Below are 25,254 nucleotides of genomic sequence, written 5' to 3'. Positions count from 1 at the left end.
GTGAGACTAAGAACACATAACAGTGTGCATGATGAGACTGAAATATCGCTGTTCTTACTGCTTCATCCAACATTATTCAGTTGAGCCATGCTAGCTACTAAGAAAGAACATAATTATTATGGAAAAAATGTGGTATTGCATTGTTTATCCTCAGCTGGAATGACTAGATTTGTTACAGTGTTCTCCTCCAACCTCAACTACACTGCCAGCTTTATGAGGCCATCCCTTTTGCAATGAAAGATTAAAACTATAAAAGAGATAGCCTCATTTCAGGGCATGGCTTCTCTCTAGAGAGACTACATTACGAATTTGTTCAACTTGTTGACATTTCCTGACAATTCAGCAAAAAAAATGCCATTTTCCACAGCAAATATGCAAAAGCAAAACCAAAAATTTCAAAATTTGTTGCAAATTTTGGGTGGTCATCCAGGTCGATTCAAAGCTAACGGTGCATTATCAGTGTATGCATTGTGGAATCTGTAATGCACTATAGTGCAATAGGCAGTGCACTATAATGTGCAAGGCAATGCATTTTTGGTGAACATCTTTAAAAGCATGAAATATTACAAACTGGTGGTTGTCTTTCACATAGTGTACTCCTTTATCAACTGTTTATGCATAATTCTGCTTAATGAAATCCGACACCTTAACTCAAGTATACCAGTGCTCTCCAATTCACCAAGGTGCACCAGCTCTTTCAAAATAGTACAAAAGCTCATTTGATACATGACACCTCTATTCTTGCTGTAACGAAACCTCTTAGTGAATGTAATGCAGGGTCTTATCTTTACAAACACAGTTCTCTTTGCAATTTTTACAACTTGATGTGGGATTCTACTTTTATTAGGCAATGCACATTAAATACACTTTTGCAAAATTTAGTTAAGGCAAACTGTATGCAACCACATGAAAGACAGGTTGGTGTGTGCGTGTATATAAATATCGTACGAGAGTTGATCTCAATGATCTAACACCTTTATATGTAGTTTTCGGTGCATAAATGACCAGATTAATACCTATTATTTTCCATTAAGATCTCAAGTTCAAACTGAATCTTGCAAAGTATCCACATTATAAACCTGCAGTTCAAATTTAGCTTTGCAAAGTATCCACATTATAAAATCGGTAGTTTAAATGGAGTATTTGCATAGTATGGAATCTGTAGTTCAAATGAAGTGTTGCATAGGATGCAATTTGTAATTCAAATGAAATATTGCAGAGTATGCAGTTTGTAGCTCAAATGGAGTTACCCATATGCAAATCCACAAAGAAATGAGGAAAAATTGGAAAACTCTCATGACTACTACTTTTGTGAAAAATATGTCCTTCCTGATTCCTGGTCACTTAAACATAGATTACTGAATGACATTATTTTTGCAGGTAGGCTGTTTTGTTTTGTAATGGAAATTTGAAGTCAAATTGGAAAACAAAACAGCAGCAAACTAATCTGATGCACAAACTGCTAAACTTGTACAGAAATGTTAAAACAAGGAACTAGCTGGAATACCAATGAGTTCTGTGTTTATTCAAAATATATATTTCTCTTTAAGATCAAAAAAAGTTTGTGTTCCAAGGTGCTTTTACAAAATTAATGTAACTTGAGATTTCAAACAATGCACAACAATCATACAGGGATAAAATCACCTTTCCTAAAGGTAGCCATTTTCATTTAGATTCTACACAAGACTTATATGACACTGCAGATTCATAATAGAACATTAATCATATGATGAGGCATTTACACTGGAACACCATACAATTTAACTTTACTTAAAAGAAAGGATTCTCCACTCCGATTATTTGCAATTATTATAGAAAGGAGACTTTTTAATGGCATTTAGGCCCAATGTTTACTGATGGCAAATAAATCTGTTGCAAGTAAGTCCAAAAATGTCTATGCACAAAAATAACTTATTGGAAAATCTAATTGATTAACAACATCAGGCTCTATGCCATTTGCAACCATATCCTGTCTTTCAGGTTGTAGCAATCCCTTATCTGTTAGACCAAAATCAGTCCTTGAAGTACAAACTTACACATTTTGACAACTATTCAGCCTGAAGTAGTATAGAAAATGACATTGGTTATACAATTTAGCTTCTCTGAAAATAATAGAATTTTAGCAAAAATATGATTGAGACAGTTTAGACATTGAAGAGTTGAAACATTACATTCAATTTATATACATATCTGACAAGTAATAGTGGTATTATGAGAAATCTGAATACAATATCATTCTCTTTTGTAAAACATGAGGCATACTTTTACAAATTTAGAGAAATAGTGGGACGCATCCAGGTGATCTTTCACTAAAATGTCTGTATATCTCTGTATATATCCTATATTATGCGTTTTAAATCTGCAAATTTTGAACAATTTACTGAAACCACTTGTGATATTGATCCCTGACTCTCCATCATTTCATAGCATAAAAAGAATATTCATGTAATAAAATTTAATGCAAGTAAAATCCAATAACACATGTGTATCTTACACATTAACCTCTAATCATATGTCCCTCTATTTCCCACAAGAATTTACTCTGTTGCATTGGAATCTTCGAATTTTATTAACTATGTACTTATTATGGTAAGTTTTCATAAAGTCCTTTAAATCTACAATAATTCCATTTATTTAAATGAATCAGGAATAATTGGATAGTTTGGGCCTGACAAATATTTGGTATAAAAGAAATATGATGCATAAAAACAAAACAAAATAAATTCCAACTATTTTAAAATAATTATTAAATAATTAGTCAATTAATTGGTAAACTAACTTATTTGCAATTACTTACCAGATGTTCCAGATTATGTGAAAATTTGCTGTAGGCCTGTGGTTTAGCTTTAGCATTTTTCTCCTCTCTGTTTGCAAAACATTTCATGAATTCAAGATAGCAGAATCTGTGAATTGAAATTAAATAAATTTAATGAAGTTATTGAAAAATCTTAATAAAGCTGGAAACAATCACAATATTTAAGAAAAAATCAATTTACACAGGACATTTTCTTTTTTCTTTCCCTGCATAAATTCTGGATATATTATTCAAGTGGTACAAGAAAAACATGATAATTTAATTAGTGGCAAAGCCACAAGTTAAAATAGATTTGTTTGTGCCAGAAGATGAAATATGTCTGGTATTTCCACAGGAAAAGAGAATTTTCTTTTTTTTATAAACCAAACTTGCTGATGGATCATAGCTTGAATAGTAAACCCATGGTTCAGTATATAATCTCACCCTCTTTTTGGAAATCACCTAACTTAGCTTATAATATAACTTTAGACAGCAGTAGGATTAAATGGCCTAATCTCTTGCAGTAAATTACATTTTTTTAAATTGTGTCACCACAAAGCAAGTCTGAATCAGCAATGCTTCATGGCTGGTATATCAATGTTGTCAAAATGGTAAGGGGAAATAACTCGACAGAGACTCGACTGGCATCTATAAAAAAAATTCAGCAAAGCATTATTTCCATGTCTAATAGGTAATGTAGTTTCTAGTTATTTGCTCTATCTAACAAAATACTAATTTTTTTGAGACAGTTGAAACTTCTGTTGATGCAAACAATCAAGCATCACATGGCATTATGGGAAATCTATTTTTACATGTGAAGATATTACAATAAAATTTTCCTGTGAGAACATTTATGAAAAAATATGAACATATTTCATCAATATTTTTCTATATTTCATGCTTAATTGTGCAACAAAAAGTAAATATTTTAATAAACATTTGCTGTGCATGACATATATTAAGACATGCATTTAATAACGGAGTATCTTGTCTTCCTACAATTCAGTGAAATTAACATGAGATTACAATTTTAAATGAGACACATATACTTGGAACTTGGAACTTTGATGAGAGAGTGGAGTTTCTATGTTAAAAATGAAGATTATATAGCTATTTTGAAGTTGAATCCTTTGCTAACCCTTTGCATACTATGATTAGCAATTTTCAAAACTTTTAAACTCAGATACTCTGAACATGGTTCTCCTGCATACTGTAGTTTCTTTTAACAAACACAACTAAATGGTTTTGACATTAGTTCTACATGAATTCAATGTCCATGAAGAAGAAAGGAGTGTTTTTGATATGTTTCTCTTGGATAATATTATAGTTAAATGTCTTCATCGGTGAACAGATAATTTGACCCAAAAGATTCTCAATGTACAAAAAAAAAATAGTTTTTGTTTAGTCAAATATATTACCAGTGGCTAATTGTCCATGAAAAATTCAGTTTAGATTTATTCACCAGATACATAAATCATGATTTTATTGTGACCTAATGGCACAGTGTACCATGTTACAATCAGGGTGACCTTACACATTACATTTTTGTCACTTAATGGCACAATGTATCATGTTATAATCCAGGTCACCTTACACATGATTTTACTGTCACTTAATGGCACAGTGCCCCAAGTTACAATCAAGGTCACCTTACACATTACTTTATTGTTAATTAATGGAACTGTGTACCATGTTGTAATCCAGATCACCTTACACATGACTTTATTGTTACTTAATGGCACACTGTACCTTGTTATAATCCAGGTCACCTTACACATGATTTTACTGTCACTTAATGGCACAGTGCCCCATGTTACAATCAAGGTCACCTTACACATGACTTTATTTTCACTTAATGGAACAGTGTACCATGTTGTAATCAAAGTCACTTTACACATGACCTTACCATCACTTAATGGCACAGTGTATCTTGTTATAATCCAGGTCATGTTACACATGACTTTATTGTTACTTAATGTCACAGTGTATTGTATTATAATCAAGGTCACCTTACACATGACTTTATTGTTACTTAATGGCACAGTGAACCGTGTTATAATCAAAGTCACCTTACACATGGCTTTATTGTTACTTATTATAATCAAAGTCACCTAACAATGAGGTATATTCAGTAGCATAACTACTTTTATCTAAAATCTAGTTCCCTGGCCATACACGTTATCTGAGGGATTGCACTGTACCAAGGAGCTTTATTTTGAGGGACCATTGTACTATAATTTTTTAAGATTTTACTAAATGCTGTTGGATTATAAATGTATCCTCAGATTAAAGTATGAATGCAATAACTTGCATGCTGCAATGGAACTTCTCGTACCTTCCATTTTTCTGTAGATCAAATCGACCACATAACTCTGTCTTCTCCTCATCAGTAAGTTTGAACTGCATGCTGTCCATTATATCCTGAAATTAGCATTATGAAATACAGTTAAATAATATTAACAAAACAAAACAAACCAAAACAGTTCTGTGGAATTCACTCTCATGTCTATGCTACGACAAAATTCAAACACTATTGTTGTCGATGATTTTTTGTAAGTAAGAAAATGTCAAGATTTTCAAAAAGCCTTCATGGCAATCATAGTGACTGTATGGCTGGCACGTTTTCATTTAGAACAAACTAGATATCATAAGAAGTCTACTGGTGAAAATCCTATGTTGATATAGCCATCCATTTGGGTGTAGAGATAACAATATATTCAAGATGACCCACCTTGGTGGCCATATTTAGGACCAATGTGGCATCATAAGAACTCATAGATGAAAACTCCCATGTCAAAATGAATTTCCATTTTCAAAATGGCCACTATAGTAGCCATACTATATATCAAATCAGAACCATTTTAATTTATGACTGCCAAGACACTGTAAGAAGTGTTCCATTGAAAACCATATGCTGACAGAATTTCTGTTTTTGAGTAGTAATCGTCAACAAATATTGCAAGATGACTGCCATGGTAGCCACACTGGATATTAGATTTTCTGTTTAGGGCCAACTAGATGTCATATTAAGTCTGCTGGTGAAAGCAAGGTATCAATATAACCAGCCATCTAGAAGAATTCATAATAATGAGATTTTCCAGATGGCCAGTCTTGTTGCCAGATTGGCACCATTTTCATTTCTGATTAACTGTACATAATAAAAATTCTCTAAGAGAAAATCCAATGATGATATGACCATTCATTCAGGTCAATTAGTAATGACAAGATTTTCAATATGACCACTGTGACAATGATATCAAATCTCTGAAGGGCACAATTTTCACGATTTCAGAAATAATATTTATTAGCTTAATATTATTATCATTATTATTATTATATTATTATTATTATTATTATTATTATTATTATTATATTATTATTATTATTATATTATTATTATTATTATTATACTCTAGCATATCTGAAAAGTTTTGCATAACAATACCTTCATTTCCTCTATGGTAATAGTAGCATGTCCATTTCTGTCAATGTACTTAAAGACAGACTTCAGTCCTTCCCAGTTATTGACAACCTGTAATAAAAAATATGATGGCGTGTATACTAGAATGAAAACAACAACAAAACAAGACAAGAAAAGAAATCTTTGAAACTGTAATAGAAGGATTTGGCATTGTCCATAACACAATTTTAACTATCAAAGTTACAATAAAGGTACCTACGTCAGTTCTGACTTTGACTAAAAGTGACTTTGTGCGAACGCTCTTCACAGATCCCTGGGAAGAAGCAACTGAACCAGCAGTTGCTGGAGGCTGTTTTATGCTCATTTCCATTTGTTCCTTAGCTTCCTGCTTTGCTTGTACATTCTTTTCTTTCCTCTCACGTTGAACTCTCTTTGCCTCTTCAACCAACTCACTCGTATCAGCTAAAAATGACATAAAAATGAAGTTTAGTTTGTATGGTTTAAAAATAACAAAAAATGTATTGGCACATTTTGTCTGTTCAGCAGAACAGGCTATGGTCCACTAAAGGTCAGTTAAAGTTTTTCATGAAAGAAAATTTATTTAAAAATAAAATGAAAATTATATATACATGCTGATCTACCTTATTTACTCACTTATAAGTTGAGTCCAACTGTAAAAACATAGACAATGATCTGCCATCACATAATGAACTTGCAGATCAAAGAATATGTTGTTTGTTCTACTGATCACTACAAAAAAATTACATAGACCCAGATCTGTCAGTGCATTATGTGATGGCAGAGCTTGATCTATGTAGTCTGCAACAGGAAGTGACATAAGCAAGTATATGAGGTAAATAAATATTTTCTAAAATCCCAATTTTGTTATAAACATTTCCAGCATATTTGTTAATATAAATTGTAACATATGGTATATAAGAAAACATCAAACAATATTAAATCAGTAGATGAAATGGAATATAGATAATCATCTTCTATTGTAAACATTCTGCTTTCCATCCATTTTGTTTAAATGAGCTAGTACATGGATGTCAAACTAGTTCTTTTAAAACCATTTCAACATCTAATTGCATAAAACAAGTTCAGCTTAGTATAAATCTTTATATAAGGTTATTGAACTGATCGAAGTTCTACTTTATAATGCTTAAAATTTTCTTGAAACTATTTTTTATATAGGTAATATAACATTATTGAGAAGTTCTAATATCATTTATGCATAAATAAGTTTTTTGAAAATTGAATAAGAGTGTTTTAGTTATTATTTGAGGAAGAGATAGAAAGAAAATATTAATATGAAATAGCAATAATTAAAATACTTTAATTTGACACAAAATGTGTCATAGTAACGCTGCTGAAACAAAGTACAATGTTTTAGTATCTCTTTCAAAAACACAAATCACCTGCATAAAATTTAGGATTTTACCCATGCAAACACATCATACAGCTGTGTCACTTCAAACAGATTAGATTAGATAACAAAACAAACCCATTTATTAATATGTTCTAACTATATTTTCAGCATTAGACTGATCACCAAATCCAATTATTCATATGATATTTTCACCTCTTCAATGTTAAGATGCCTCCAAAGCATATTTCAACCTTAGATACATGTAATGTATGAAACGTATGAATCCCTTCAACAAATTTAATATGCAGTGTTGCACCAAAAAATGACTGAAACAAGTTTTTCATCCTTTGCAAATTCCCTCTGAATAGCTTTCTTTTCTTCATTTGTTCTAGATATGGGATTTCAGAACAAACCTCTTACAGACAATACCTAATGAGCCCAATGTAATTTTGCAAAATACAAGGAATTTTTAATACTGTTCTTACAAAAGAAAGCTAGAAAATGATATAAATAGTATCAAATATCAATAGCATTATTTAAAATAAAATACATAGCAAAACGTCACGAGTTCAAGATTTCATTAGGAGTTCAAGATGTCCCAAAATCTGTATGGCCAATTGAAGAAAACAAATATAGACTGATATGGCTGGGAAAGGATGAATAACCAGCACACTTAAAACAGCAGAGATTAAAAGCAAAACATGTCATTCGTATTATCTCAAGTCTATTCTACGAAAGCTGTGCCTTTTGCCTCACCATCCTCTTCCTCCTCTTGGTCTGGTATTGGTGATTCAAGTATAGGTTCTAGAAATAACCAGTTACACTGTTTGACACTGTTTGGTATTGGTGATTCAAGTAGAGGTTCTAGAAATAACCAGTTACACTGTTTGACACTGGCACTGGTGATTCAAGTAGAGGTTCTAGAAATAACCAGTTACACTGTTTGACACTGGCACTGGTGATTCAAGTATAGGTTCCAGAAATAACCAGTTACACTGTTTGACACTGGCACTGGTGATTCAAGTATAGGTTCTAGAAATAACCAGTTACACTGTTTCACACTGGCACTGGTGATTCAAGTATGGGTTCCAGAAATAACCAGTTACACTGTTTGACACTGGTACTGGTGATTCAAGTATAAGTTCTACAAATAATGATTTACACTGTTTGATACTGTAATAGGTGATTCAAGTATAGGTAATAGAAATAACCAGTTATCTTATTTGGTACAGTGTGATACCATTATAGTGTGCTCTATTATAACATAATAATAATAATAATAATAATAATAATAATAAAAACTTTATTTAGAGAAGTTAACTCAGTTAATTACAGAACTAATCTACCTTGAGGCTTTTCTCTGTTATGTACAACATATACAGTATATACAACAAGATGTGAAGAATCTGGCTTGACACTAAATAAGTGATTTAAAAACTCAAAGTACCAAGCCTGGAACATATGCACAGGTATCTGTGAACACATAAACATATATAAAATATCATCCTGCACTGAATAATTCAACTGTGAAAATGATGCAAAATTACAGAAAAGCAGGCAGTATTATTGTTCTAGAACTGGTCAATTGTCTAAAGATTTCATCCATTTGAGACATTGATTATGAAAAGAAGAAATGGTAGGAGCCTGCCTTATGTCACTGGGAATGTTGTTCCATACCAGTGGACCAGTATATTGAAAACTTTTTTTAAACAATTCCTTCTTTGGCCTTGGTATAATGTAATTTTTACTTCTTATGGACCTTAAATTTGGAGTACCATCAACATCTCTTTGGTGAAAGATATTGCTTAGATAGACAGGAATGGCTTTTCTGGATACTTTATACATCAATGTGGCCTTTCTAAGAAATATTCCTTCATGTATTGTTAAAATCTTTATATTATTCATTGCATCCTGGAAATTGTCTACACATTGATCTGAAATTAAATGGCAAGCACTCTTTTGGAGTCTTGAAAGTGTTGTTATGTTTGAATTAGAGGTATTACCCCCAAATTACATTACAGTAATCTAGATATGGCTGAAAACAAGTTAGATAAAAGATGACCCTATACTGAAGAGGAATGTATGTTTTGATTTTCCTCAGTAGCCTAAGATAAGAATTAACCTTTTTTGAAACATGTTTAATGTGAATAGACCAGGTAAGATTGTTATCTACGAATACAGCAAGAATTTTATCATGAGAGGTCATATTAAAGCTCACACTGTCAAACAGAACCTGGAGTTTGTCGTTATAATCTAGCCTTGCATGGTTTTGTTGTGTTGAATTTGGATATAACACAGTCGTGGCATGGCTCCTGAAATTTCATATTCATGTATTTTTCTCACACATAAAAATTTCTTTTTTCCTAAAAGAATGAAAAATAACATGTAAAAAGTTTATTATTTTGGTGAAGAAATCAAATATGAATTTGAATATAAGACAATAATGGCATGGCTTCTGATAGTGCATATGTATGTATTTTTCTTATACATGAAGAAAAAATCTTCTTCAAAGTATGAAAAATTAGTTGTACATTTTTTTGTCACTTTAGGGAAGAGATCGCATATGAATTTGAATATAAAACAAACATATGTTGGTGCATCTCCTAAAATTTTAAAATGTCATCAATTTATTGTTTCTTATTTTTGCTGTAGTTATTCAAATGAATAAGAGTTTTAATTAGTGAAAATTTACAATGGATAACGGGACATGGAAACATAAAGCTTTTACCACTAAGGAGAAGAATGAAGCCCTGGACAGGATTTAAGCCTGGTGTTCAAATTTACCAGATGGGGAATATGATTTGACTTTGCCAAGAGCAAATGTGACAGCAACAGAAAGCAGCTGAAAATCAATTTATGAAAATCAAAACGATAAAGTATTATGACTCACAGATGAGTAATTTTAGTGGAATAAGTATGAAATTTAAACAGACACTGTTTATTGACCTTAGGATGTACAGAACCATAAATGCGCTATAACTTTCATTATGACACATTTTACCTGTATTTTACCCAGAATGCTAGAGAAAAGCTAAAGATATTGAAGTCTGTCAAGGACAAATTTTACCAGTATGTTACCCAGAAACAAAACTACTACAAATTAAAAGCCACGAGAAGAATGCCTGATGCCCAGGGCATGTCATGAGATTAGAGAGAAATCCTGCTTTTTCAATGCCTTCACTGAGTAGAAATATTGCATAACTATTGTGTAAATAGAAGTCCATACTGATGACAATTTAATTACCAATTTTGAAGTGAAGCCACATGTGTGATTATATAATATTTTATATACATCATCTTATGAATTTATAAGCCTCAAAGTGAAAGCCATATCATTTTTCAACCTGACATATGTGAATGATTCTGACAAGTCTCGAGTGTGGTGGCCAAGGGCTACCAGACTGATGGGTCTGGGCTACAAAACTCGGTAGGCCTCTGGACTATAATATGAAATCATTATTCGCTTTAAACAAATATAAATACATAAGTATTCAAATGTCAAAATTCCACAAAGGAAGATTACAGTACACTGCTCCCTCGATAACTCGCGCCCGGATAACTCGCGATCCCGCTTATAACGCGGTGTCCGTCTTGGCTCCTGATTTTTTCCAGAGAAAATGTAATTAAAATGTCTTTAAAATATGCTCAACATGAAAAAATTACGATAAGAATTTATAAATTAAACCTTGATACATTGCTCGTTTTATCATCGAAAATGGTGATTAATGCCCGTAAAAATATGATCCATATTTTGAAACTTGCAAGTTCTAAAGAAGAATTAATTTCAGAGATCTCGAAAACGCTTAATTACGCGTATTTGGATGCCAATTTTTTATCTGGGACGCAGAAAATCACTGAGGCGGGAGTCCTCCATACGCATGTAATAGGTGCGCAGGAAAATTCAAAGATTTGCCGGTCCTGTTTCAGCCACCTGCTTTGTGGGAAAATGTGTTGATCAGTTAACTCTGCTGATATTTACAATGACAGAATTCAGTGACTGAAAGACTCTTTGATGTACTGTTGCCATTTTATAAGAGTACATTAAAAAAAAAAAAGAACATGATGCAAGAGCTAGGCGGCTAGTTCAAAGGCTTTGACTAGCGGCCGAGTGAGAAAATGTACTGATAATTAGTGATTGACTTCAGAGGCAGAAAGACCCAGTTTTAAAATCCTAGCGAGACCTCTGTTTAAAGATATCATATATTATGTAAGTTTTTATGATAAATAGTTGTCAGTATACTGTAAACAGTCTGGTGAAATAGCTATCAATGAAAACTTCTGGTAAATGCTAACAGGTGGCAACAGAGAATGAAATAAACACCAGTTAAACGTCTTCCTGTGTGAAAGTCGCGTTCTAATCCTTTAATTCTGTTTTAGTGTAACATTATAATCACAACATATTATGTTCATTGAAAACATGAAAAGAGTCAACCGACCGTCACATCAAAACCCGTGAGTACTTCTGTGAGAACCTAATTACATGTACATGCCGGCTTTGTTTTGATCAACAACTTGGGGAAGTGTTTGCTGCATTAAAAAAAAAAAATCGATTACAAGAGACCTCGGGTGCTGGATTAAGGGTCTTGGAGCTGCCTTTGACGTAAAGCAAAACAGTAACAGAGACAACGACGATGATAGTGACTTCGAATGTTTCAGTGAAATTGATGTCATTAATGCCGAGGCTGTTTGGGAGAAATTCGTACAGACTCATGGTCCTGAGACGGGCATTTCTCTTGATATGGAGGAGTGGATTTGTGCTGACAATGATTGCCCCACAGCCGAATACATGTCAGATGAAACTATAATTATTTCTATAGCGAACAAATTTGCAGCAGAAGACGATTTAACTGGAGTAACACAAGTGTTGAAAGTGATGCAGACGCAGATGTTGCACCCATGGGGGTGGGCCCTCTGCACAGGAAGCAATCAAATATTTTGATATTGCCATAAGGTGGCTGGAGAGCCAAAATGTTGACTACGTAAAGCTCATGCAGTTGAGAAATCTGAGGGATTTTGCTCGGCGGCAGAGAAACCAAGGAGTAACACACACAAAAAAAAACTGATTTTTTCAAAAAGTGAATTGATATTTGTCAAGCGTGGCACAAACGGCAAGCATTAACTTGTTCTAATTTACGTTGTTTTAAATTTGTAGACCAATTAAATACGTCTGTACTGATTAACCCTTGTTTTTTTTTGTTTTCCATTTTACTTCTATCACATTTACAAATATTTATCTATCTATCGTTCGATCGACACTGTTTCTCGAAAAGAGTCGATCTTTTGTATATAAAAAAACGTCTAATTTGGATCAAACAATAAAACTAGAATGTATCCAATTCAGCATAAAAATTAGTGACGTAGTACACAATGTGTGAAGTGGTACACATGTTAAGCGAACAGAAACCACGTGGAATAATGTTTTCGATGATCGCCTCAATATACTGTAATTTATTCTGAAATTAATGTTGTCCTATGAGGAAATAATAAAGTACACCATTATGAATAGATATTTATTAACATTTAATCTCAGAATGATTATAAAGTGAGTATTCAACAGTATAATCTGCCAACCCCCCAACCTCCTTATTTCTCCGTTATGTCATCAATCACTTTATTGGTTTTGGGCTTATTTTATAGGTCTCTCGATAACTCACGCCTCACTTATAGTGCGGTCGATGTTTCTGGACCCCGATGTGCGCGAGTTATCGAGGGAGTGGTGTATATAGTCATATGCAAGTCAGATCCAACTGCTAATGGACTGGTAATGGACTATGCCCAGATCTGTTGTGGCATAATATGCTGACACAGGTCTGGGTCTGTGCAGTCTGTCAGGACTAATTAAGAGAACAACAACAACGACCTTGCTCTGCTGGTACATTATGCAATGGGATCTCAAGGTTTATGTTGTTTGCAGTTGGATCTTACTCATATGTGAGTACATATGGTATACATGACTTGGAACAGAAGTCTTGACCGTGTGAGATTCATACAAATGTCACTTTTCTGGGACATTGAATTTATGCAGTGCATACTGAATGGACACCGAGCTAACAAGTGAATATTTTTTTAGGATACCCTGCAGGACTCTATATAATTCTGAAATTTATCAAACCATTATGGGGGCCCCGAGTGGCCGAGTGGTCTAAAGCGTTCTCCGTTACGGATCACTGCCATCTCACCTCTGTCTGCGCCGGTTCGAGTCTCGGATTCAGCCAATGTGGGTATGTGAGAAAGTTTGCCAGTAGCTTCTCGTGGGTCGGTGGTTCTTTCTGGGGTTTTCCTGGGTTCTTCCTCCACCATTAATACTGGCCGCCATGTATAGCCTATCGTGTGCTGAAAAATGGCGTTAAACCCCACAACAACAACAACAACAATCAAACCATTATGATTAAGCTTGTAAAGGCGAGTGTGGTGCTGCAAAAGAAAAGCTGATAAAGAGTCTAAAGAGAAGAGGTAAAGAGAGGTATCTAAAATTGTTGAAGAGATATATTTCAGAAACAATGCACTGCTCTAAAAGATCAATTTCAATACGGAAGTATCCAAAAAATATTTACCTAGTACAACTGCTTCTTTTTCCTCCATATCTAACTGAGATCGGTTGAAATGAACGAAGTGCCTTATGAGGGCACTGTAACTGTACATTCCATCTGGAGCAACCTTTAATGTAGCCCATAACTTGTCTAACTCTTGTGGCGTGAGAATCAAGCCACACCTAAAAGGAAAATATATTCAGTGTTGGAATGGAGAAAAGTTTAAAAGCAAGCATCTCCTGTCTGTAAGCCCTGCAGCCAGTGTCAGATACAAGAATTAGTATGAATACATATTAGTAGAACTTACATAAATGAATCATTTATCATAATGATCCATTCATCCTAATTTTACAGATTTAATGGATGAATGAATTAGTCTTTAGTATTATTCTTTATCATAATATTTTCATAGATATTAGCAAACAATGCATTTCCTGCCACAACATGGGTTATCTTCACAATAATCACTATGTGACCAGTTATCAAATGCATGTACAGCAAAACCTGTTCATAAAATACACCAATGTCCATAAATGTTCCTCTTTGAGCAAGGGTCTCTTAAAAAAAAGGGTTGAAATAATCAGAAAGATGACATAAGAGTTCTGTGAATGGCATATTTTACTGGACCTGCCCCACACACAACAGTCCTCTTTGTAAACATAGGATATGCTTGACTATGGAGATAAAAGTTACTCTAGAACAAAAGTAATTTCACAAACCCACTTTACTTTTCTAAAATGACCCTGACATTCAACTTCGGACCCCAAAATCAACAGACATCTTCCACACCTTAAATGCAAGCCCTTCATAAACTTTGGTCAAGGTTCATAATCTAGAATTAAATTTTGTGTAAGAATCATTTTGATTTTTCAGTCCATGAGACTTCCAATCCCCAAATTATTAGAGCTCTTGTATGCCTTAAAGCGCAAGCCCTCCATAAATTGTGACAGAGGTCCAAAAAAAATACTTATGACCCAAAAATCAATAGGTTTATTTTCAAAAGAGTTTAGTGGCATATAGCTTAATTTGGTAGATGTATTTTTGAAGACTACATACATATGACCTTTGCGTTTATTGGTGCTTTACAAATCTACTGTCATAAAACATTGGGGACCAGATAGTAAGGTGGCAATGTACACAGCAGAGATGTCATTTTAACTTGTGGACGGGGGGAAACTTGATTTGGGGGGGGGGACAAAACTTGGTTCATGCAAATATCAATGCGCTGGATCAGGCTGAAAAACAGATTAAAAAGATATAGCAGGAGCATCGTTTCAATTTTTGGGGGGTGGGGTAAAAAACTTGACAGGCTGGTTAATTTTCATATATAGGCTACAGCAATTTTACAGCATATGCAAATTCGGGGGGGGGGGGGGCAAATGCCCCCCTCCATTGACGTCCCTGGTACACGGTCTGTACCATTACAGTACCAGATTCAATGCCTGATTCCCATGTATATAGTTATGACATTGCCATCCTGCTTGTCATAAACTGACAGAACCTGTTGTGCAATCAATATTCAATAAATAAAGCTTAAGCTAAATCACCCAAGCCATTAGGAAACAAAAGAAAAATTCACTGCTCCACAATACAGTATACAACTGCCAACAAATACGGTACTTTTTCTTCTTGCAGGCAAATAGGGCCTATTTTCAAAAGCTAAAACAAAAGCAACTGAATGCTTGACAATTACACATTTTGCAAGTTCTACTTTTGTTGTTTCCTTAAACAGAATAATGCCTCCCCTCTTATTTTCCAATGGTGTAATCAACCTCCCACTAATGTTAGTTTTAGAATAGACCCTTGACAAGCAAGGACATATTTCATATTATTATGACCAAGAAACTTACATTTTCAACAATGCTCCAAACTGCCATTTGCTCATTCTGCCTGTCATTTTTCTGTCCATCTGTTTGAAATGCTGCAAACAAATTAATTGAAATTTCTTAGTTACTGGGTTTTGTTATGTGTGTGTATACATTATATATATATATATATATATATATATATATATATATATATATATATATATATATATATATATATATATATATGTATCTATAATCTTTTGCATCTCTACACAAGTGAATAATCTAATTTACAATAGTATCCATGGTAAACATTTTCTAATTCTGAATTTCACACTAAGAAGATCACTTAATACATAATGAAGCAAAATTATTTTATATAAAATAGTTATGTACATTAACATGACACTGTCATTCATGTAGATTTCAACACAACCTGTTCATTTAAGAATAAAGAATCGCTATAATGTAACAAGGTGTGGAAAAGACTTTAACTGGGTGTGATACCACATACTGATTGATACTGATGACTCTAAAACGCTAAAAACACATATGAATATTAATGACTCTAAGACAGTAATAACAGACACTAATTGACATTAATGACCATATGACACTAATAACTCTGGAGACTAGATAATGACCGTATCCTTTGGTATCATATTCATCAATGTATTCTCAGTTGTATTAAGTAGGATTGTTAGATCTTTATGCAACAGCAAATCCTACCAATATACAAACAAAACATACTCTGATCTGCCATTGCAAATTGCACTGACAGAACAAGGTCAATGCTGTTTGTTAAGACTAACCAGTAGAATAGTCAACATAGACTCTGATCTGTCAGTACATATTGTGATGGCTGATCAGACAATGTTGTTTACAGTTCAATCATACTTATACATGAATAAATATATGGTACATGATATTTTTGATTACATAATGTAATTAGAACTGACCTTGTCAAATGTGTGAAATCTTGTCCTGAACACTTCTTCAAGTTGTTTCTTGATCTTTAGATGGAAAAAATTAAATGCAATGAAATGAAGGAATTTAACATTCATGCCAAGAGCCTTACCACCACCACCACCCCAAAGAAATCATCTTGCATAATGTGTCTGACACATGTATTCCAGTCTTAAGCTTTGTCCATCATTTAGCAAGATTTATTAGCCACTATTTTCACCGAGAAAAAACCTTATTGTGCAATAACAGTGTATATACACTCTCTATATACTGCAGTAACAATATAGATAATGCAGTAACAGTGTATGCACTACAATAACATGGTGTATATACTGCAGTAACACAATATATACACTGTGGTAACAGTGTATACATGACAATAACACTGTATATACTGCTGTAAAAGTGTATACACTGCAGTAACACAGTTAACTGATGTTTTACAATATTCAGAATACCAAGTTGAAGTTACTTATAAGGTTTAACGATATTAATAATCATACTTAATCATCTTATTAATTTGGTTAAAAGTGCTTTGCAAGTTGCTATAACAACATAAAATTCAAGGTCATTCATACAGATCTAAACAAATGATGTTTTTTTTTTACAGTCAGACTGACAGGCAGTCAGACAGAAAGACATCAGGATGAAGCCAAAGTAGGTTAGGTTTGCATCTTGTAAAAAAAATAGGTATTTAATGATTCTGATAGAGAAAGTAATTCTGGAAAATAACGATAGTGAAGGCTGAATGCATGCTAAAAATATTTCTATCAAATTAGGTTAAAGAAAAAACAAAAGAAACATCTCAGTAGTGAAATTATGTTGTACAAATTTTACAGCCCAGTATAATTACGGCAAGGTAAAAAGAAACAAATTTAAAACTTTGCCCAAAAATATGGAAGGTTGAACAGAAATATTCTTTTAAAAGCCAGCTACCTGACTTATCATGTTATAGTTCAAATCTACCATTTTGGAAAACAATAAGGTATTTTTTAAATACATGAAGAAAATCAGCCATTGTATATTTTTACACATTCTGTTCATGCAGTAAGAAACCAGTCACAAGCAGGCTAGTCTGGCAACCATAACTGTTCCAACAGTACAACAATGATTTGTTCTCAGAATCCAATTATGAAATGTTACAAAACAGTTGACATGTATACAACAACAAGCTGTAAATTGATTGCCTTATTGCTGTAATTGGAGGGTCAAAAGCCATGGTAGGATCTTTATTAAGCAATTTTAAATAATAAAGGAATGAAAGGTGGTTCATGGTGGTTCATGTGTCTTTGGTTAACAAACTGACCAAATTTTGGCAGATGTGAGATAAAAAGGAAAGACAATCAAAATTATTTTAGCAGGGATATTGATATTTTGTCTTGTTTAACTGTTATTGCATTCTTATAATAGGAATATTTATGGACAGTTCTCATCTCTTTTGGTCAACTCATGCTAAAATGTAAACTTTTTCCAATGTTAAAAACCATAAGCTAAATATTATTACAAGTTCAACAATTCTTACAAATAAGAGCTTAATTTGGTGCAGGAGCATTATAAAGTAAAGGGATCCTGTTTGCATTGTGACACGTTTTACCTGCAAAGATGATGTTATGATTACCAGTAGTATACTGAAATGATATCACCTTATGCATGCAAACAACAATCACATCGGATAAATCTAGATTTGAAACCTATTGACGCAAACACCATCACACTGGGTAAATCTTGACTTGAAAACTACTGACAGTCTGCTTAAAGTGTAATAGTTAATAATCACAATAGATGTCTTTATTGGACACCATGAAGAAAACTTCTGAAGGAAACTAAGAATGCTTGTGGATTTTATTTTAAAAATATCTTTGCAGGAGAACTTATTAAAAAATACAGCTCTTTTTTTTCATCTAAATGACAATACTGTGACCCATATTAATGAATTATTATTATAATATTATTGTCAGAATCTGTACCATGTTCTAAGCCTACTGTTTTATTGCAATAAAGATAAAATACATATTATGGCAAATGATGCACTTGTTTTGTATAAACCCCTTTAAAACATATAAAATTAATGTTTATAAGAAATCCTACTGATTTTGAAACAAATCTACTTACCCAATTTTTCAAAATCTACTGATTTAATGTCTGATTTGTGTCACATGTATGCTGTAACATAAAATCTGCATAAATTCCACAAAAAGTTGAAAACTAATAAATAAAAATGCTTTGTGAAGAGAACCAAAAATGGAAACACTATGAAAACATCAAAAAATAATTCATTATATGACAGATCATCTCAGGAATTTCTTTTTCTTGCAATAAATAACCATGTCATTTTCTTCTTGAATTTAAAGGCTTGTCATTCTTTATGAAATATTGGTTTTATGTCTTATCCATAATCCATATTTGATCAAAAAATGTTTGTTAAATTCTTTGTATAAAGACATTACTGGGGATATAAGATGATTTTGTCACATCACTATTTATTCACTCATATTACAGCACTTTTGAAAACTATGTGATACGTTTTCTCTACTTGTCAACTGTAAACCACATTATTCCTACATATTTTGCACATCTGTCAACTGTGAACCACATTATTCCTACATATTTTGCACATCTGTCAACTGTAAACCACATTATTCCTACATATTTTATGCATTTGTCAACTGTAAACCACATTATTCCTACATATTTTATGCATTTGTCAACTGTAAACCACATTATTCCTATATATTTTATGCATTTTCAAACATCTACTTTATGACCTAGATTCCACTTCAAGGAATGCCGATAAGGAAACCTACTGAAAATTGATTTTATAATAGAAATAAGGTGGAAACTGCCACTCCAGGGGTGATTTTAAAACTGTCATAGAAGCTAACAGCCCAGTTAACTCATTTATGTAAAAAACATGTTTCAGTACAGGTTAGAAAACAACAGGACAATTAAAAGTAAATACAATTTTATTCTGTCTATATTCCTTTTGATTAATACATGAAATAAAAAGAATTATAGAGCACATCAAGCTGTTCTCAAAAACTGCCCTTGTCCTGTGCATTTCACTGTTGGCTCTGACTTCCAAGTGAATATATGCTGTAAAAAATTTGCCTAGTTTCTCCTTCAACTATAATACATAATTCACTGATGAAGCAGTGACAGACAACGATGTGCAGAGTCCAAATGCAAGCATTACAGGCCCTGATGTGCCAACACATAATGTGCCAGCAGATCAGGGTCTATGTTGTTTGTTCTATTGAACCTGTAGAGACCCAGATCTTCTGGCATATTATGCAAAGGCAGATCAGGGTCCATACAGTTTTGCCATTGGTCTCGGCTTAGAAAGGAGTATATATAGTATATTCCATGTTAAATCACAAGAGTTTGAAACCGCAGAATATGAAATTTAATCTAAATCCCTAATTTAATGATCACTCTTTAGAGTACAATATTTAGTGCTCACAAGTAATCTAATGATTATTCTTTATGGCACAAGATAAAGTGCTCACAAGTAATCTAATGATTAGTCTTTATGGCACATGATAAAGTGCTCACAAATAATCTAATAATCAATCTTTACAGCACAACATTTAGTGCTCACAAGTAATCTAATGATCAATCTTTATAGCACAATATTTAGTGCTCACAAGTAATCTAATGATTAGTCTTTATGGCACAAGATAAAGTGCTCACAAGTAATCTAATGATTAGTCTTTATGGCACAAGATAAAGTGCTCACAAGTAATCTAATGATCTGTCTCTACAGCACAATATTTAGTGCTCACAAGTAATATAATGATCAATCTTTACAGCACAATATTTAGTGCTCACAAGTAATCTAATGATTAGTCTTTATGGCACAAGATAAAGTGCTCACAAGTAATCTAATGATCAATCTTTACAGCACAACATTTAGTGCTCACAAGTAATGTAATGATTAGTCTTTATGGCACAAAATAAAGTGCTCACAAGTAATGTAATGATCAATCTTTACAGCACAATATTTAGTGCTCACAAGTAATGTAATGATCAATCTTTACAGCACAATATTTAGTGCTCACAAGTAATCTAATGATTAGTCTATGGCACAAGCTAAATTGCTCACAAGTAATCTAATGATCAATCTTTACAGCACAACATTTAGTGCTCACAAGTAATGTAATGATTAGTCTTTATGGCACAAGATAAAGTGCTCACAAGTAATGTAATGATCAATCTTTATAGCACAATATTTAGTGCTCACAAGTAATCTAATGATCAATCTTTACAGCACAATATTTAGTGCTCACAAGTAATCTAATGATTAGTCTATGGCACAAGATAAAGTGCTCACAAGTAATCTAATGATCAATCTTTACAGCACAACATTTAGTGCTCACAAGTAATCTAATGATTAGTCTTTATGGCACAAGATAAAGTGCTCATAAGTAATGTAATGATCAATCTTTACAGCACAACATTTAGTGCTCACAAGTAATCTAATGATTAGTCTTTATGGCACAAGATAAAGTGCTCACAAGTAATCTAATGATCAATCTGTATGGCACATCATGCAGTGCTCACAAGTAATCAAATGGCACAATATGAAGTCTATACAAGTAATTTTATTATAGAAATATTGGAAACTCTACTTTAACTTGATGGTCCTCATACCTCTGCAAGTGTTCTATTTTTATCTTTCTCTGCATCTCTCGGTGAAAATTCTGGTGGTACCATTGTTTCTTGTGCTTTCTCTTTTAATCTCTCTACTTGAGGTGGAACAGGTCTCTCAGCTTGCGTTATTAAAGCAACTTGTATTGGACCCTCCTGTTTCTGATTCCAAGCACCAGGCCTATTGAATTTTATACACAACAGAGTAATTAATACTGCCTTTTAAAAGTCAAACATCTACTGTTAAATAAAATAATAATAAAAAAAAAAATAATAATAATAATAATAATAATACCTGTAGCAGTCATGTTACCAATAGAACATTATATAAGTTCAGTTGTAAAAAATATTAAAAATGAGATTGTCCTATTGTCATTCCTCAGGAGAATTAACCCTGCGAATTCACTATCTAGTGTCTGCATTGACTCAGGTAAATAGAACTAGATGAGACAGTAGCATTATGACTGTACTTTAGCCATGAGCACAGACCATATGGTGTCTGCCTTGTCTCTGGTGAATGGATTTATGTGTGATTTGGATCTTTTTAATGTATCTTTAACAATTTTTCAGTCATTTTGCTACAATATCTGCAGTGTGGCAGTTTATAGTGATGTTTAGGATTGGGGCTTCATGCCACAGACATGTAGCATCATGTCCCACCCAGTCACATTATCCTGACACCAGGCCGACCAGACTCCTAACACTAACCTATTAATGCTGAGCACCAAGTGAGGCAGGTGTTAGTAACATTTTTATAAGTCTTTGGTATGACTCAGCTGGTGTTTGAATCCGTGACCTCTCACATCTGAGATGGACGCTCTAGCTACTTAGGCCACTGGAGCGGTCATCAGGTGAATAGAACTAAATCAAAAGAAGCATTATGACTGACCTTTAGCCATAAACATATCTGGTGTCTGCCTTATCTCAAGTGAAAACAACTAAATCAGGCAGTAGTATTATCACTGACCTTTGAACTAAAATAATTTCTAAAACTAACTTTCTGCCTGGTAGAAATTTAAAAGTCCAGTTCAGTCTCATTCTAAACCAAAATTTCTGCCTGGTACAAATTTCAAAGGAAAAAATGACATCTCAAAACACTGACTTGTAGTGTTTTCTGCCATAGCCAGGCGGAAAAATATAAAATTACACCTCAACTGAGAGGCGTAAGTAAGAATTTGTCTTATTTAAATTACGTCTCCTGCTCTATTCCACCTGGAATTTTTTCATTCCAGGCGGAAAACAGGTGGTTTCTGTCTCAATGACAGGTGGTTTCCGTCTCTCTATTTCATACGGGTCTAAGATCAAACAGTAGCATTGTGACTGACCTTTAGCCATAAGCATATCTGGTGTCTGCCTTATCTCAAGTGAAAACAACTAGATCAGGCAGTAGCATTATCACTGACCTTTGAACTAAAATAAATTCTTTGTACTAAAATAGTTTGAGGCACATAGAAAAACATACAAACAGAAATGAAATTTGATGCATTAAATCATATTTTGAGAGAAAATCCATTCTGCCAACAAAAAGTGTCTCTCAAGACAACTAGTAGCTGACAACAGGATTTTGCCTATAATTCATTGCTGCCATATTCATTTGCTTAAAATAGTGCATGTATATAATGAATCTGATCAATGAATGACACAGTCAAGTGGCTCGATCATCTCTGAGGTAAATCAAATCAGTTTGTACAGTATGAAATGCATTGGATCTTACATGATTGCTCTTTTCTAATAAAATTTGTACAAAGACTTTAATACTCTCTTACTTTGCAAGATTTGGTAATAAGAAATTCTATAATTGGGGGCCCTGAGTGGCCGAGTGGTCTAAAGCGCTCTCCGTTACAGATCACTGCCATCTCACCTCTGTCTGCATAGGTTCGAGTCTAGGATTCAGCTAAAGTGGGTATGTGAGAAAGCTTGCCAGTAGCTTTTCGTGGGTCGGTGGTTCTTCCCGGGCCACCATGCATAGCCAATCGTGTGTTGAAGAATGGCATTAAACACCACAACAACATCAAATTCTAAAATTATACAGTAATCAACAGTTTTACTTGTAATAACCCGGCTGACTAAAGTACAGTTTTATTGATCATGTAATGAAACAATGTTTTATTTATTTTGCTGTATAGTGTAGGGAAATGACAATGAAATGGATTTGGATGTCTCAGACATTAGTCTTGCTGTATGACATCATCTTTGACATCATGATCTGTTATCACATGATTTAATAAAAAACATATTGTAATGCTTTATAAGCCAAGATAATATAGCAGTCTTATGACAAAGGTATATTAAAATGTCCAAGATTTTTGCATTTCAAAAACTCTAAATGTTGTTTTTTAAGGAAAACAACATGATTTTTTACTTCTATTTAAAACTTCAAAGGGTTTTTACTATCACAAAGATACAAACATTCAATATTTCAAGGTGGAATATCACTACGGCTCTTAACTGAATCACCAAGTAATAAACACTATGAGTGATCTACATTTTGCCAAACTATACATTTTGGGGGCCTGACTCAGACCTACTTTGAGGACTATACATTTTGGGGGCCTGACTCAGACCTACTTTGAGGACTATTTCTACCCTTGCAAATAGAAGCACCCATTATACAAATATTTTTTTTTATAGTTCAAACTTTACTCATGTTCCAAACATGATTTTTATTACCTGGATCAACACTGCCCTTATAGTATGCTGCCCATTTTAACAACAACTAGAGATGGCTGCAATCTAGTACAAGTGGATGAATCCATAAAACCTGGAAGAAGCCACTGATCCTTGATGGGAAAAACTTAGTAATGCATTCACTTAGAAACAAGCATCAAACACTGTACTTCTATCATGCAAATCAAGTGTACTGCTACCAAAGAATGTGCAGGCAAAACATTAGGCCTTAACATAATAATGTATAAATCCACCATCTCTGAGATAATTATTTGATAATCATGATGGAATCTTAATGGCAAGGTTTTCAAATCAAGGTGTCTACAGGTGTGATGCGAAACACTCAGACATGTCAATGACCATTTACCACAATATATTCTTGCTTATACCAGTCCTACTGCAAACTGCACAGACTCAGATCTGCCATCAAATAATATCCCAGCAGATCTTTTGTCTCTGCAGTTTGTCAGGGGTAAATCAGTAGAAAAAATGCACAGACCCTGATCTCTGGCAAAATATGCACTGGCATATCACGGTCTAAGTTATTTGCTCAACTGATGCTACCAGCAAGCTGCATAGACCAAGATATGCCAGCACGTTATGTGACAACAGATCTGGGTCAATTAATTTTACAGTATTATATTATACAGTAATACCAGTTTATGTCGACATCCTCGGGCCAGAGGAAATATTGTCGACATAGGCGGATGTCGAGATAAGTGTTGGGGGGGTCTGAAAAAAAGATAAAAGTTAAATTCAGCAGTAAGGGGTGACCAGTCGTCAGTGAGTAGCATTTACACTTATCTGACCGCAACATTAAAGCCTGGCGGCAAGATCAACTAATTGTTGAATAAAGTACAGGTCGGAACTACCCGCTTGCTGACATAAATGATTAGGCGGAAAAATTAAAGCCTGCTGCAAGATCAACTAAATGTTGAACAAAGTAACGGTCAGAACTGGCAGCTGGTCGACATAAATGATTAGGCGGGAAAATTAAAGTCTGGCGGCAAGATCAACTAATTGTTGAACAAAGTATGGGTCGGAACTGG

General features: G+C 33.6%; 1 protein-coding gene across 6 annotated transcripts in view; it reads right to left on the bottom strand.

Annotated features, from left to right (window-relative positions):
* LOC149773039 (EF-hand calcium-binding domain-containing protein 6-like) overlaps nt 1-25,254 on the bottom strand; it is a 92,992-nt gene that overhangs the window by 12,512 nt on the left and 55,226 nt on the right. For 4 of the 6 annotated variants that reach the window (XM_089946900.1, XM_089946899.1, XM_089946901.1 and 1 more), the window contains 8 exons: nt 21,542-21,719; nt 16,885-16,938; nt 15,968-16,038; nt 14,142-14,299; nt 6,475-6,677; nt 6,240-6,326; nt 5,130-5,215; nt 2,798-2,903 (listed from right to left, as the gene is read on the bottom strand). In XM_089946900.1, coding sequence (XP_089803026.1) covers nt 2,798-2,903; nt 5,130-5,215; nt 6,240-6,326; nt 6,475-6,677; nt 14,142-14,299; nt 15,968-16,038; nt 16,885-16,938; nt 21,542-21,719 — 943 coding nt within the window. Of the gene's footprint in view, nt 1-2,036; nt 2,058-2,797; nt 2,904-5,129; nt 5,216-6,239; nt 6,327-6,474; nt 6,678-14,141; nt 14,300-15,967; nt 16,039-16,884; nt 16,939-21,541; nt 21,720-25,254 lie in introns of all 6 variants that reach the window. The other 2 variants (XM_089946904.1, XM_089946905.1) reach the window with 1 other exon arrangement.

The sequence above is a fragment of the Sinohyriopsis cumingii genome, unplaced genomic scaffold (assembly GCF_028554795.1).
Source record: "Sinohyriopsis cumingii isolate HCF-2022 unplaced genomic scaffold, ASM2855479v2 utg000913l, whole genome shotgun sequence".
NCBI lineage: Eukaryota > Metazoa > Mollusca > Bivalvia > Unionida > Unionidae > Sinohyriopsis > Sinohyriopsis cumingii.
Note: the sequence above shows the minus strand (reverse complement) of the source record. Positions and strands in the feature narration are given on the sequence as shown.